Here is a 14,523-nt window from a genome sequence, read left to right on the forward strand (position 1 = left end):
CAGGTTTGTTTCAGCGGCGGGAGTGACAGGAGAGCAAGTTTGCAAATCAGCTGGCGTGATATTTATTGAAATGTTAAAAGGTTAGTTTTTTTTTGTTATAGTAGATGTACGCATCCTGTAGTAATTGCAAGGCATTTATGTTTAGGGAACACGTATTGCTAAGGAAATGATTATGAAACTTTGGTTGAGTGCGTGTCAGATTGCAAATTATTTCTAACTACACAGCCTTCAAAATATAACGAAAGAATAACAACATGGAAAGTTCTCATAGCTTATCTTTGATTTTAGGTGATTTTATTCTGATTGTAGTCTACTACAATAAGTAAAGTTAACGGTGTAGATTCCTAAAGTGTGTGGTTCAATATTTATGATTAAGTTTCATTTTTTTGAGTGATGTCAATGTGAGTTTTTCAATTTCCATTGAAAAAATAGGGCCCGGTTGTTTTCCTGTGCATTTTCCTCTTTTGGAAAGTCAAAGATGAGTCTGATTAAATTTAATTTAGCATCGGTGTCTTTTTTTCCACTTAAAATTTAGAATAAGTGGAATGAAAGATATGCAGATAACCTGCATTTAAGTAAAGTGTTAATATGCCGTTTTATCTTTCAGCGCTAACAAAAAATGGACGAAACCTCGGCTTTGTTAATACAGAACCCATTGCTTCTACCTCAGAATAGAGAAAAAACTGTTTACGATGGCTTTATTACAGCTCAGGTAAGAAGACGCGTATGCTTTTGACAATTTTGCAGTGCGAATTTGAAATACAGCATCGTAATTGGCAAGGAAAGAAAATAGCTGCATTTTAGTTGTTTTTCTTTATAATTTATGATTCCCGAAACAGGAAACGAGCCATATCTTATATTGCATCTAAACGTGATTTGCAAAACGTTGATTATTTTGTTTTAAAGGAGACGGATTTCAGGATGAGAATAATATTACCACCAGATCATCAACTCAGAGGGGCAAGGTAAGAAGAAAAGCTTTCCTTTTGTGCAATAAGATCTGAAATGGAAATTCCTTATTCCATTATTTTTTGCCTGTTTATCTTCCATTTCTGTTATTTGAAATTACTGTACATTCACTTTGGTTTTATTTGCTTCAAGGGCACGTAAAACATTTTAACAGTTAAAAACTGAAAACACTGGAGTGAATGGAAACCAAAATGTTAAGCACTTATTCTTAAATACTTCTATGCTTCAGCCCAGTATTGAAAGAGAAGCAGCTCTAACAGTTATTCTCACGTGCAGGATGATCTCCAGTAGAAATGGCATTGCCCATGACCTGTTGCATTGGTTGTATCATAAATCCATCAAAAATTTGTAATTAATCCCATCTCAGATTAATGTGAATGACGAGTGTAATATAATACCATTTTATTTTTGGTTAATTCAATACATGTATTTGATCTTATTTGAAAAAAAAAAAACTTTGTTTACTTTATGTATAACCCAGTGATTTCAGGTGACAAAAATTCACTTCAAGTACATTTTGAAGTGTAAATGTCCAAGAGAATTTGGTTGTATAGGAGCAAGTAAAGCTTTATTCAATGCTGAAAAGAAACAGAACGTTTCGGCTGTGGAGCCTTTTTCTAACCAGGGTATGAAAGTATCTCCATCATGCTTAACACATGATGTGGTGTTCTTTGGAGTAGCTGTAGTTCCTTTCGTTCGTTTCATTTCGAAAACTTGAAGCTCCCAGCATTTTGGTAATGGCTTATTTGGGTCTCATCTTCAAAGTTGCCTTCTTTTCTTTAGCAGAAAATGCTTTGGTTTTTATTTTGGCTTTTGACCGTAGACTCCAGACACTGAAGTCAAAATACGACAGAGTAATAACATATTCACAGCTCTATTATGAGTGATTAATTCTGCAACAACAAACAAACCAGACCAATGAAATACACCTATCGTTCCATTGTCCAAATAGTTATACCTTTCAAAATAAAGGCACTCTCATTTGGGTTTTTTGACTCAAAAGGGTAGAACTGAATTGGTTTTATAATAATAAAATTTGTAAGGAATTCCAGTTTTGCCCTGAGAAATGGTTGTTGTTATTAGTGTTACCAGTTTAGACTTTTTGGTGGACCAGTAGGCGGCACTCTTCCCTCAATCAGAATTTCTAATCCAACATCCCAATCCCGTGTGGTGACAGGGGATACTATAGTAGTGTAGTGTCTGTCACCTCCTGTAGGAAGTGCACTCTTTGGTCCTCACGACCTCAACATTTTCTCACTTTTCAACATTTGGGAATCATTGAAGACTAGGAAGGTGGGTTTGGAAAATATAGTAATTAAGCAGACACCAGCTTCGTTTAATGCTCTTTTTTGTTATATGTAAGTAATGCATAAGAATTAATTCTGTTTTATTTTTTAGACTGCAGTGCTGCTGGCAACTAAAGCAGTTGTTGCATGAATATCATCATATTATAAAGCAGGTAAAAATACTAATTTTAGAATCTTTAATCTTTTAGAGATTAGAAATGGTTGAAAAAACACATCCTATGAGAGCAATATAGCCATGATCAGAATGTATTTCAGCCAGATTTCTGGTAATGCTGGAGGTTTTTATGTTTTTTATTATGTGTTATTTTTCATTTTTCAGTCCTTAAATAACATTGCTTTGAAAATTGTCTTGTTTGTAAGCCCTACTGTTAGGGCATTAAGACTACATTTATGTTTTACCTTAGGCAGTAAAGTTCATTATTTTGATAGATTTAAAATGTTATTAATATTTAAAGCTTACGGCAGCAACCATAAATCACATTGGAGAGACTGAGCCTGTTTTGACCTGCTGGTATACTGTTTTTTTAAGAAGAAAAAAGATTACATTTTTGTTTCCCAAATTAACAATGTGATGTCTTTCATTGAACTGCTTTGCTAATTGTTTTTTTTTCCCCAAACAGAGATTACATCAGTCTTCAGATCTGGCTAGTTTTATATTAGAGCTGAAAACTGTCCTGGTGAGATGTGCTCATTATTGATATATATAAATGATTATTTTTGTCATAAAACAGAATAAGCTAAGGATGCTTGAGATTTTTATATTCTGCTGCAGTTTAGAACTAGAATGAACTTCACTATTGTGATGCCTTATTCATAACTAAACAGTGTCTGAGCTCCTTAAGTAGAGTGGCCTTCTCTATTCATTTTTTTTTCTTTTTTAGAGGGTGCACTTACTGTAAGTGTTTAGAATCCTGTGTGCACCTATTATATTTAAAAAAGTTTCACGGATTATGTGCACTTGATTTATTTACATTTCCACGAGCAGCAGTGAGCTATCTGTTGCCAATGTAATAGTTACGAGCAGAATACTGTGTTTGAAATGTGTGCTATTGTGTTACGTGCTTGTGCCCAGTTTAAACATTAGGAGAACATTTAGTATCGCATTGATTTGGGGTTCATTTGTTGTAGATTACATATATTGATTGAATAGGTGGCAATACAAACACTGTGTTTTTAAAAGGGAATATGAAATGTGAAAATGAAATGTTTAATTTTTGTAAGAATATTAAATAATAAATATAATTATGCAATAAGAATCAATATGTACAGTATAATGCATTTTAAAAAGCTGTCTATATACACAGAAAGTTTTTTAAAATTCAACAAATGCTATTGGTTTTAATACTCAATTTCTATGTTTTGAATGCCCCCAGTGTGTAAATGTGTGTATGTCATGTGCTGGGTGTTTTTGCTTTCTTAATCTTTTTTTTACCTGTGTTTCCCCTAAAGGAACTGGCTTTGAAGAACAGGCAAGGATTTCAGACACCCCCCCCTCCTGAGTACTATACACAGCTTATAAAAGAAATAGAATGCCTTGGATGGGATAAGTATGTTTTTTATTTTGCTTAATCTACTATATTTTCTATATCCAGTAGTATTTGATATGTTCTAAATGGAGATTTATGGTCTTATGGAAGGTTTCTTATCTGTGGAATTTGCTAACATCATCCTTGAGCACTAAAATGCATAACATTAAGGGTTATTTAGAAAGCACAGAACCTTTTTCCAATACTGATCTCAGCATGTATGTGTTTTACTACACTTGATACTTACACTCCTGTGTCAACCTAAATGTATTTTAATTGTATTATAAGATACTTATTCCAACACTTAAAGTAGGAAAAATAAGCATCATACAGTATCTGTATCTACAATATAAAGTACAGTGCCTTTTCTCAGGCCTTTTGGCAGTTGGCAAAGCTCCCCACTGATGTAATTTGATGTCTATCCTAATTGGCATGTTAATTGACATTACTAGGGGATGAAAATTTTAGGAATGTAGTGCTTGATTTGGATAAGAAATAAGCCACTTAGCTACCTGGCAGAGGCAGTGCAGGATTAAAAGGGAATACAAAGCTAATTTGATGACCATCTTAATTTATATAGGTAAGAAATAGATCTGAAAAGAGGGAGAGGAATGCTGGCCTTTTAAAAAAATCATCTTAGACAAAATATTGGAGTAATCCCATGTATAGACGTCTTTTGTTTTTTTTCTTCTGATTTGTTAAAAATTTTTGTACTCTGTTTTTTTTATTTTTATGACATTTACATCTGATTTTTACCAGAAATGCTATAAATCTGTTTGGCTATATTTAATTTTTTTTATGGAGCATACATTGTAATATTCGTGCATGCAGATTGTTTTAATTAGAACATTAATTCTCAGCTTTGAGCGGTATTTTGAAGTTAAGGAAATAAATAAATAAATGTAGACTAATAAATTACAGACAGAAGCACAAGACTTGAATAACAAGGTTCTCATTGTCTATTGGTAAATGCACTTGAGGTTAATTAAGTTACTTAATTGGCTTTAACTATAATAGCCACAATTCTATTTTTAGTTAAATAAGAACATAAAGGCTATAAGGGAAAAGAAGTTATTCAGCCTTTTTATTGGTCATAGTAAGTTCATAATAACAAACATAAATGACTGGTCATACATAATAAGTTAGCCTTCAGAAACAGTCACTGTATTTTTAGCACCCTTAAGATCTTATAACCCATCCATCTATTTTCAAACCACCTCATTCAATACAGGCTTGTAGGGGAGCCAGAGCCTGTTCTGGCAAGCAATAGGCACAAGGCAGAATAAACCCCGGAACACAAAAAACACAGACATGCACACACTCAAACCAGGGCCAGTTTTCCAGGAAGCTGATTAACTTACCAATATGTCTTTGAACTGCGGGAGGTACCCAGAGTACCTGGGGGAAACCCATGTGAACTTTGGGAGAACACACAAACGCCGTGCAGATAGCTCCCCAGGGCCTCAGCACTGCGACTCTGAACCAGTGCAACACTGGGCCGCCCGGAATGCATCACCTTTCTTGCTAAATAAAACTGAAGTGTTTCAGCTTCTTTATAGCTGTATGGATGTAGTCAGTTTGATCTTACATTTCCATTGGGTAAGAAAGATAAACATTAACATCCTTTTAGATACTGAATGTAGGATGTTTTTTTTTACTTACAGGTTTAATAAATTTTTGTCTATGAGTTTTATAATGTATTGCTTGTAATGTCAGACATACTGACACTGTATTTGATTTATTTCAGTTTTAAGGGGAATTTATACCTTATATATTTTAAGATAAAATTATGTACATACCTGCTATTCTTATTCTGTTTGTCTCTTCTGAGCTGGTATAAGTTGTTGGTCTGTAATCTCCAGAGTGGGAGTAACATTTACAATTTAGAGCCAAACTGGTATATTGTCAGGGCTGACATTACTCTGAATGTAGTTATTTTGAGAGGCACATCTGCTGTATTTTTTAAATCATTTCTAATTGCACTTTGGAATGCTAACTTTTGAAAGATCAGTGTGCATTTAAACATATACTGTATCTGGGGGCTATTTTACTGTATGTGAGATTGCCAGTATTGAGTATTGTCTTTCTGAAGGGCTATCGTTTCAATGTACTACATGTCTAATAGTAGCAGGTTCTGTTTTGGCTACTTAAACTTACAAGATTTAGGCAGACTCAAGCAATTCAAATGCCTAACTTGCAGTTTATAAAACACCACCAGAATATTATTAATTAACTTTGAAATAATTGAAATAAAAGCCCCTGAACAGGAACTTGGTATGTAATGAGGGTAAGAGAAGGCACACAAGTGAGAGTATCTGTTACAGTATGAAAAAAACTGCAGCTATGGATCAAAGGTTCTGACAGAAAGTTTTATGTGTACATAAGTACAGGCTGACAGGAACCTGCTGTGTGTTCCAAAGGTCCCTGTGATGGAAAACTGCAACATGGTGCTCACTGACCACAGCATGAGCCCTGACACACATTGTAAATAACCCTGAGATATATGGTCACATTAAGCAGCAGACTGGTGTATTAGCAGCAGTAAATCTGTGACAGCAGAAATGCTTGGCACTCAGGACCTTGTCCATTTGATATTAGTTTCAGATTAATAGTAGGAAAGCAAACACTTCCAGCCACCTCCACCACACTATGATTTCATTGAACCATTTATATATAACCATATATATAACTTTTTTCCCTTCTCAGACTTGTGTTCATCGACACTGAATTTAGCACTCTGAAGCTGAAGGCTGAAGATAATTCCAGTCGGGAACATCTGATTACAATTAAATTAAAGGCCAAGGTGAAACGAATGTATATATTTCTTTCTCAAGTTTTAAGAAGTTTTCCAGGACTAGAAAAAAAAAAGATATTGCCGAATTCTTCCTAGTGATTCTGGCTAGTGGTTAGTTGAATCTGTAGCTGAAATACTGTAGTTTTTCTTGGGATGTATACAGTAGTTGTGTTCTTTTTATATTGGATTTTGAATGAATTTTGACACTCAGTTTTCTTCTGTATCTCCAACTTTGAATTACTAACTCTTTAATTGACTTCACTACTGACATCACTGCAATGCCCAGAGTCTATAAGGCTCAACCTATGTCCCTTAACTGATTGAGCCACTTCATATTCTTTTAACCTAATGCAGTCAAGTTATGTGATTACAATTTATTACTGTTCATTAAGGCTCATAAAGGCATTGTTTTCATGGGTTTTGGAATGGTTGATGAACATGTTGTAGTACAGCAGTTTTAACGTCTTATTTGTAATGTGTTATGTAGCCGAGGTGTTTTAAAATGTAAAGGATTGTTATGCTGCTTTTGTGTAGAATTATTAATGGCAGAGTCATTAATTTCTTTAATGGAATAGTCATCATCTTCGAAAAATGAGATTGAACAAGACAGTCACTGGAAATGCTTGCAAGTCCTTTGCTGGAAAAGTGGACTCTGGCTCTTGAGGCTGAGAGCCAATAACTCCATTTGAGCTGCTGCCTAATCCATATTTAATCTTTTGTCATGGTGGAAAGGGAAAGAATCTTTTGGCCACCCTTTCACAGCTTACTCCTACAATTTTACAGGAATATTTTACAGGTTTAACAATCTACTTAGTATTAAATTGGAAGCTGAAAACACTATAGATGAAAGCAACAGTACTATAACGATTAGATTCAGCAGGGTGTGAAATCCCCTAGTGACCACCTGCCCACTGTAGTTTATAAATAGCTCTGATCAGCTCAAATGCACATCTGCCTGCCAATTCCACTAGGTCAGTTCAAACAACTTTACCTGGAAATTTTGAAGATTATACTGACACAATCAGGAAACTGGTTTAATAATAAATTCTGTGCACAAAAAATATGTCCCTTTATGTGTATTAATTTGGTCTTCATTACTAATATAACATGATATTATAACACAATGAGCATTGATGAGATCATGAGGTGTGTGCATATTATATGCATATACAATTTTTTCATTTTTGATAAATTATTCTATACAATTTAAGTCGTTTCTTTCTTTTTTTTCTTACTGACAATAGTTCATAGTCATATTTTGTAATCAGTATAATGTGCATGCTAGGGACATTTCTGTGAACTGATGACAGTTCATTGATTGTAATGAAATAATTATATGGGTTGATCTTAATTGTTATCCTTTATTTTCTTACTGATTCTACTTTTTTCTGTTATTTTACTTAATGTGTCAGTAAATCTTTTTATGCACATCTTAAACTGGTTCATTGACTGACCTGGAAAGTTTTCACATTGAATATACAGCATGAAAATGGGGTATGTGGCAGAAATGCCATGAGTGAGCAACCAGTAAACTGTAGGTTTTATTTATAAATATTTATTTTCAGTACCCTGCAGAACCTCCTGACTGTTCAGCAGATTTGCCAGTCCCCTTCATTATCTCCTGGACCCAACAGGTAATTTTCTAAAGTCTTAGGTGATTTGATTGTTCCTGCTTTATTATTGATCATTTGGAATTAACCCATAGTGATTTCTCTTAAATGACTCTTCTAATTGTTACACAGAATTAAAAAAAAATCACATAAAGTGATTTCTTATTTGAAGACCTGCCAATGAAATGTCAAATTTAGTGTACTTGTATGGCAGTAAAAAATGCACAGATGTATTATATTATTATGTTTATAAATGGAATTGCACACCATGATTAGCTCCCTTAATCTGCATTTTAATTCAGAAACTGATCAGCAGTGAGGGAATGTACATTTACTGATTAAAGTCTATACAGATTGATTCATCCAAATTGAATAAACTTGTTACTTTTTTACGTTTCAAGTCCATCCCAATCCGTATTTCACATTTTCAGAAAAATGTTAGCCTTTTCTGTATGGCATCTGTACAGAAATTCATAGAGTTACCTTATGGTCCCTGTCTTCCTGCTGAGTTGATAATGTTTTGATGTATTTTTCTTCTGCTGTGAGGAGAGGCCTGCCGCTGCTGCTGTGACATGTTCATTTGAATGAATAATTATTACTTGCACCATGTCAAGATGAAGATAGTAGGGCTCTTTGCGTCATGGCAAGAGCAGTATACAGTGCAGGTGTCTCGCAGCATGATGAGAGAGAGCCAGTGCACTGGAGCCCAGAACTAGCACTCTTGAAGAGTGAGAAATGAGAGCCAAGGGCAAAAATGATGTTTCTGAATGGGTTCCAAAGTGAGACAAATACATCCTTCATTAGCATGTATAATGATGTAAATAGTTGTAATTTGTTACCAACTAAAGACCAGTGTAATTGCTGAAGTTACTCTGCTCTTAAATATTGCATATAGTTTACAGCAAAAAGTATGTCCAGTGTCTTCTACTCACCTTAATCTTCTTCCAGGGTTAATTAAAAAAATACTTTTTTGTCTGTTACTTTTCTAAATTTCTTAAAAGGAAAAGGGAATAAAATTTTAGCCATGGACGTGTAATGGTGAATAGAATAAGGACTTATTCAGCTCAGTTTATATACTGTTCTGCAACATTCACGCACATTTTGTTTACAATCAGGAGTTACAATTTATTACAGTATGTTAGGAGAATCCATAATTTGCTCAAAGCAAACCCTATAACTTTGACTATTATCAATACAGCTGCTTTTGTTGAGAAGAAAGCAAGCTTCTCATTTAGCAGTCTTTAAAGCACATTGCTCAGACAATTCAAAAACTTGAGTGGAAAAACTAAACCTTTAGATGGGTAGACAGTACAACAGGTTTTAGTAGCTAATCAATTACATTTGCTAAACAAATCTTATTAACTTGTTGCCTGGTGTTCCTCTTTATAAACTCCATTTGTTCCATTCTAAACATGAATAACACTAAAAGGCTACTTTTTACTGTCGGGTACAGATCTATGTGGATTAACTAATTTCAAAATGGCTAAATTTTGAGAAAAAATGTTTCTGCATATAAAAGGATATCATGCAGCGAGAAGTAGAACAAGGCAAAAAAATATCTCTGCATTGTACCTGTACTACATGTTTCTACCGTTAAACCCTTACAGTAGCTCTGTTATAAAGACTTTATGAGCACTTAGGTCTGAAGTGAATAGAAAATATGTGTCATCCTTGTAAGTTTTGAGATTGAATTGCATATACTGTAGGTCATGATTAGTATTTTTATTTTTTACATTGTTAGTGTCAAGTTTTCTCTGCATTTTGGCTACTCCTTGCAAACCATCATTGAATGAGAAAAGTTTGGTTATCTGATCCTGCCACCTGCCCAGATATGTCCTTTGGGTATTTCTTTTTCTTGTCTTTGTGTTTTTTATGTTTAAACAACCAATCAGTAAGTGAATTTTGGTAAGCTATACATGTAGCTAGTGAGGAGTTATACAAGCTGCAGGGTTCTGGGTTCGATTCTGCTTCAGAGTCATGCACTCTCTGTGTTCACTTAGACTTTCTCTGAGCGCTCTGTGTCTGCCTAGCTCCTGAAGCCAAAACAGTGCAGTTGTGTGCTCCTAGTCCCACTGTGCACCCTGTCCTTCCAGAATGGGCTGCAGCTAGTGATGACTCTCACCTGGATACACATCCTTTTGATAAATGATGGGTGGATGGAAAAAGTGAGGCGTTTCCAGAATGTTTGCCATTGTCAGAATGAACTGTGGTCAGCATAACTAGAGGAAGGCAAGCTTTTGAAATATCCTTTTAGTTAAACTGCAAGCAGTTCAATCCCCAAATGGTTAAGGATATAAAGTTATTAGGGAATATTCATCAGTAAAGTGATGGAGGGTGAGAAGTCAAAATGGAAAACACTGAGTGTGAGTGTTGAGAAAATTATACCATTATATTAAGTGTCATAAGAGTACATAAGCCAATATTCTTGAAATCTATAAAAATTAATAAATGTTGAAAATTATAGCCCTTAAGAAGGGAGTTATTCTAATCAAAGATCTAGCTAAACGACTTCTATTATCTGACTCTGGGTATTACAAAAGGAAGAAATTACTGAAAAAGATAATGATTAACATTCCACCTTTATTCATTTTACAGTAAAAACTTGGAGATTTTATACTGCTGTTACTTCAGGGATAAAAGGCAAAGAATTAAAATTTATGTTCACTAGAAACTTAATAGGTAATGAAAGAGCACATTTTGGATGCTATTATGCATTTAAAATGAGGTAGAGTAAAATGGTTATCTATTTGCTGAACAGATGCCCTCATCGAGGGAGACTTACAAAAGTTAACATGCAAGTACTACAAATTAGTAAGAAGTAAATTGATAGTAAGGATACAGAACAGTAAACACCCCATTAGTAAATATTCCATGTTTACAGTGGATCAGTGGAATTAATAAGCTGCACGAGGGTATTGGACTCATCTAGGGGGTTGTGGGTTGATGTCTCTGCTGCAGACATTTATGTTACTGAATATCCATTGTGCTTTACCCTGATTACTTCAGTCCATCCAACTGTGTTAATAGGTACTAGCATAGTTACATGCATTTTCCATACCAGTAAGCTGTTTTTTTTTAACTACTTGAAGCTACAGAAATCAGGTTGGACTGGCTGATTGAGCCAGTAAGCTTGAATATGGACTACCCATTTTCAGAACAAAAAAAGAACACACAAATGGCTAGATATTATGTATGCATGTTCTTCAGGAAAATAAGGAATCCATGCTGTTTCTGCAGTGCTTTAAGTTATTGAGTTTGTGCTGAAAAATGGAGGATAAACTTCACATAAATACCACAGAGCATGATCTCCAAATGTTTAGAAATCTGAACAGATTTTTTTTCTTCTGATTTGAAGAGATCGTGATTATGAAACTGTTCATGTACTTTGAACTTCAACGTTTCAGGCTATGGTTGAAGTATAGCCCCAAAACGTGATTGTTATAGCGAATGAATCCTGAAGATATGAGTTGGCATACATATCACAGTACTGCACATATATCAGATTTATGCCGCAAAAAGCAAAGTCCTGCATTGCATGAATGCTGTTATACAAATAGTTGAATGCATGATGGATGATAAAAGAACAGTGTGTATAACAGAATTGCATATCAGGGAAAATAATGTTATTAAGCAAAAAGTAAAATATTTTGCATCCAGTATTTCCAAGTATTCCATATACAAGTCTAAAGTTACATTTCGGGGCACATATCGGTAAACCTAGAACAAAGCGTTTCCATGGTGAGTAATTTCTGTCCAAGAGCAAAGGCTCTTAAGGTATGGAGACCTTTATCAGTATTATTTTTTCTTTGAAGTACTTTCAGCATATTAATTATTCCTTATCTTTAAAGGATTATTAATGTCTAGATGCTTAGTAATGTACAGTATGTTTGGGTTAAACCACTCATTTATAATTTATAGGGTTGATTTTACAGACCTGGTGACATCAAATAACATCATATCTCATGCGTTTAGCATTGCATTTCCTCTCTTATGTCTAATCTTTAATTTGTGTTGCAAATAGTGTTATAGGTGGATATTACTTAACATGTTATTCAGTGACCTTGATTCAAACTTTGTGTTTGTAGGATAATTATGATTATATTTTGATTATTTTAAAAAATCACATTGTTCTTGGGGAAAAAAATGTATTTAGGCCTTTAGGTCCTCCTTCACCAAAGGTTTATAACCTATATGTGATATAGTTCACCGTGTCCATAGGTTTATCAATGGATAAGGCTTGCCTTATTGCTTGATAGGCTTTTGTGAATGAGTTCCTTGATGTCCTGTAAACAATATATTGTGAATGCATGTCCTAATATAGTCAAACATGTCTTTACAGAACTTATTAGGTGAATGACTTCAGGTGATGGTGTAAATGTCTAGATTAACATAAATTGTAAACAATAAGCACATTTGTGGTGTTAGTAGCTGGCAAACATGTTTATTAGTGCTTTCTAGGTATATTATTTGACTGCCAAGGAAGAGAAGTTTTGCTGGAAACCTGCTTTCCCTGTAGTCATGTAGAATAAATAAATAATGAAAATCAAAGTGCAGTTAATTTTCTTGTCAACTCCCTTCTCTCCCTCTCTTAATCCTTTATTTGAAGCAGGTTTTTGGATTACATCATAAGTTCCTCAACTTGCAAAGCAGTTGGCCGGAGGGCTCCATTATTTGCTTTGGGCTTCTTGTGCAGATGTGGCTGCTTTACTGTAATATAACTAAAAATAAACTCACTGCATTCAGGGATCTTAGCTCCAGACTAAACCTTTCAAAATAGTTTATATTAAAGGCAAAAGCCCAGGTCTCCAGCTGGAACGTCCATCCAGAGAAAATGACCTGCAGTCTGTCACACTGACAGTAGATGGTAAACCCAGGCCAAATTTTATCAACTGTCAATCATGTGACATGATTTATGAGCTTGTCCTAGAAGACCTTTTTAACTCATTACTATAGTTAAGTGTTTGTATCTTTTAAAATGGGGATAGTCACTAAAAAATCTGCAGTAGCTATTGTACAGTAGATTAGCAGTTGACTGCAGGATAGTTTGGGTTGAATGCCTTTGGCTGTCCATTGACTGTGAACAATTTTTCTCTCCTCTTCTTTATCCACCTCTCCTTTGGTTATCCCTTGCATCTGATATAAAATAAATAAAAAACAACTGAGTATTTTTATGTTTAAGATTACTGATGGCATGTACAGTTTATTTGTAATATGACAGAAAATGAATTATTTGGATTTCATCCTAAATTGTGGATTCTCTAATATTTATGCTGAAAATCCAAAAATTGATTCCTAACATAAAAGTACTAAGATGTGGCACAAAGCTTGTAAATCCCACTGTAGTTTTTGAGTGGTTCTGGTTTTTGTCATTTATCCTTTGCAGACTACAGTACAATGTTATAATGGTGCATGAACTTTTTTTTTCCTCCCAATTAAGCATAATCTACCATTGAATGTCTTTACATGTAACTCTGCTGTTGTATTAAAATGCTGTTATCCATGCTTTGTAATATCACTGACTATAATTACAATTAGGAGGTGCAGTTATACTTGAAAAATATTGTGTGGTAATAAACATAGGTCCGCAAAGCTAAACAGAAAGCAGATAAATGCCAATATGAAACTGACAATCATACACAGATGGACACTGTTAACCACTTTGAGCTAATTCAGGAGTCAGTTACCAGCTGTTTTTCTGTAAACGATATTATATTTTCATCAGATAATAATATGAATGGCTGGAGTAGGATTTTGGTGACTGCAGTGAAGATGTGCAGTTTAGATAACGTTATTTCTCAAATTGTTTTAATTATTCATATGTATATTCTGTAACCAGTGCTCTGCCATCTTAACCTTTTATACTGTATATAGAAAAGTGGTTTACTGAAACTTGTGTAAGTACATCTTATGGCCAATTACGTATTGGTGTAAATAAAGACCAAATGTTATCACATTTTGAAAGTTAACCTGTTTTGAAAATGTAAGCTGGCAATATTATTTTTACAAGCTGCTTAGAAAATACCTCGATTTCAGAATTGTCAATAGTATGAAAATTTTTCAAAAGGTACTAGCAATTATGTTCTACTTAAACACAAAATCAGTGGTGTAAACACCTGAGTATGTTTAGTTTTTCATTAGACAATTTTTGTATTATACTGAATACTGAAGTGTACTGAAGACTGTATCACAAGAGAAGGCATGTTGTATAGTTTTTGCTTTGAAGATGATAGTTTGTAAATGTCAGTGTTTGCATGACCAGAAGTTCTATTAATGAAAAAAACTGAAACCTGAAAAGAGATGGCATACTTGGTTTACCT

The 14,523-nt window shown here is 34.2% G+C and overlaps 1 protein-coding gene across 1 annotated transcript in view; it reads left to right on the plus strand.

Annotated features, from left to right (window-relative positions):
• Positions 1-14,523, plus strand: part of fancl (FA complementation group L) — a 24,191-nt gene continuing 9,668 nt past the window's right edge. Inside the window, exons 1-8 of the mRNA XM_088934042.1 lie at positions 1-80; positions 608-712; positions 907-965; positions 2,368-2,428; positions 2,897-2,953; positions 3,726-3,823; positions 6,509-6,605; positions 8,162-8,230. Of these exons, the coding sequence (XP_088790168.1) occupies positions 620-712; positions 907-965; positions 2,368-2,428; positions 2,897-2,953; positions 3,726-3,823; positions 6,509-6,605; positions 8,162-8,230 (534 nt within the window). The 5' untranslated portion in view covers positions 1-80; positions 608-619. The remainder of the gene's footprint in view (positions 81-607; positions 713-906; positions 966-2,367; positions 2,429-2,896; positions 2,954-3,725; positions 3,824-6,508; positions 6,606-8,161; positions 8,231-14,523) is intronic.

Source organism: Atractosteus spatula, chromosome 15 (assembly GCF_055471065.1).
Source record: "Atractosteus spatula isolate fAtrSpa1 chromosome 15, fAtrSpa1.hap1, whole genome shotgun sequence".
Lineage (NCBI taxonomy): Eukaryota > Metazoa > Chordata > Actinopteri > Semionotiformes > Lepisosteidae > Atractosteus > Atractosteus spatula.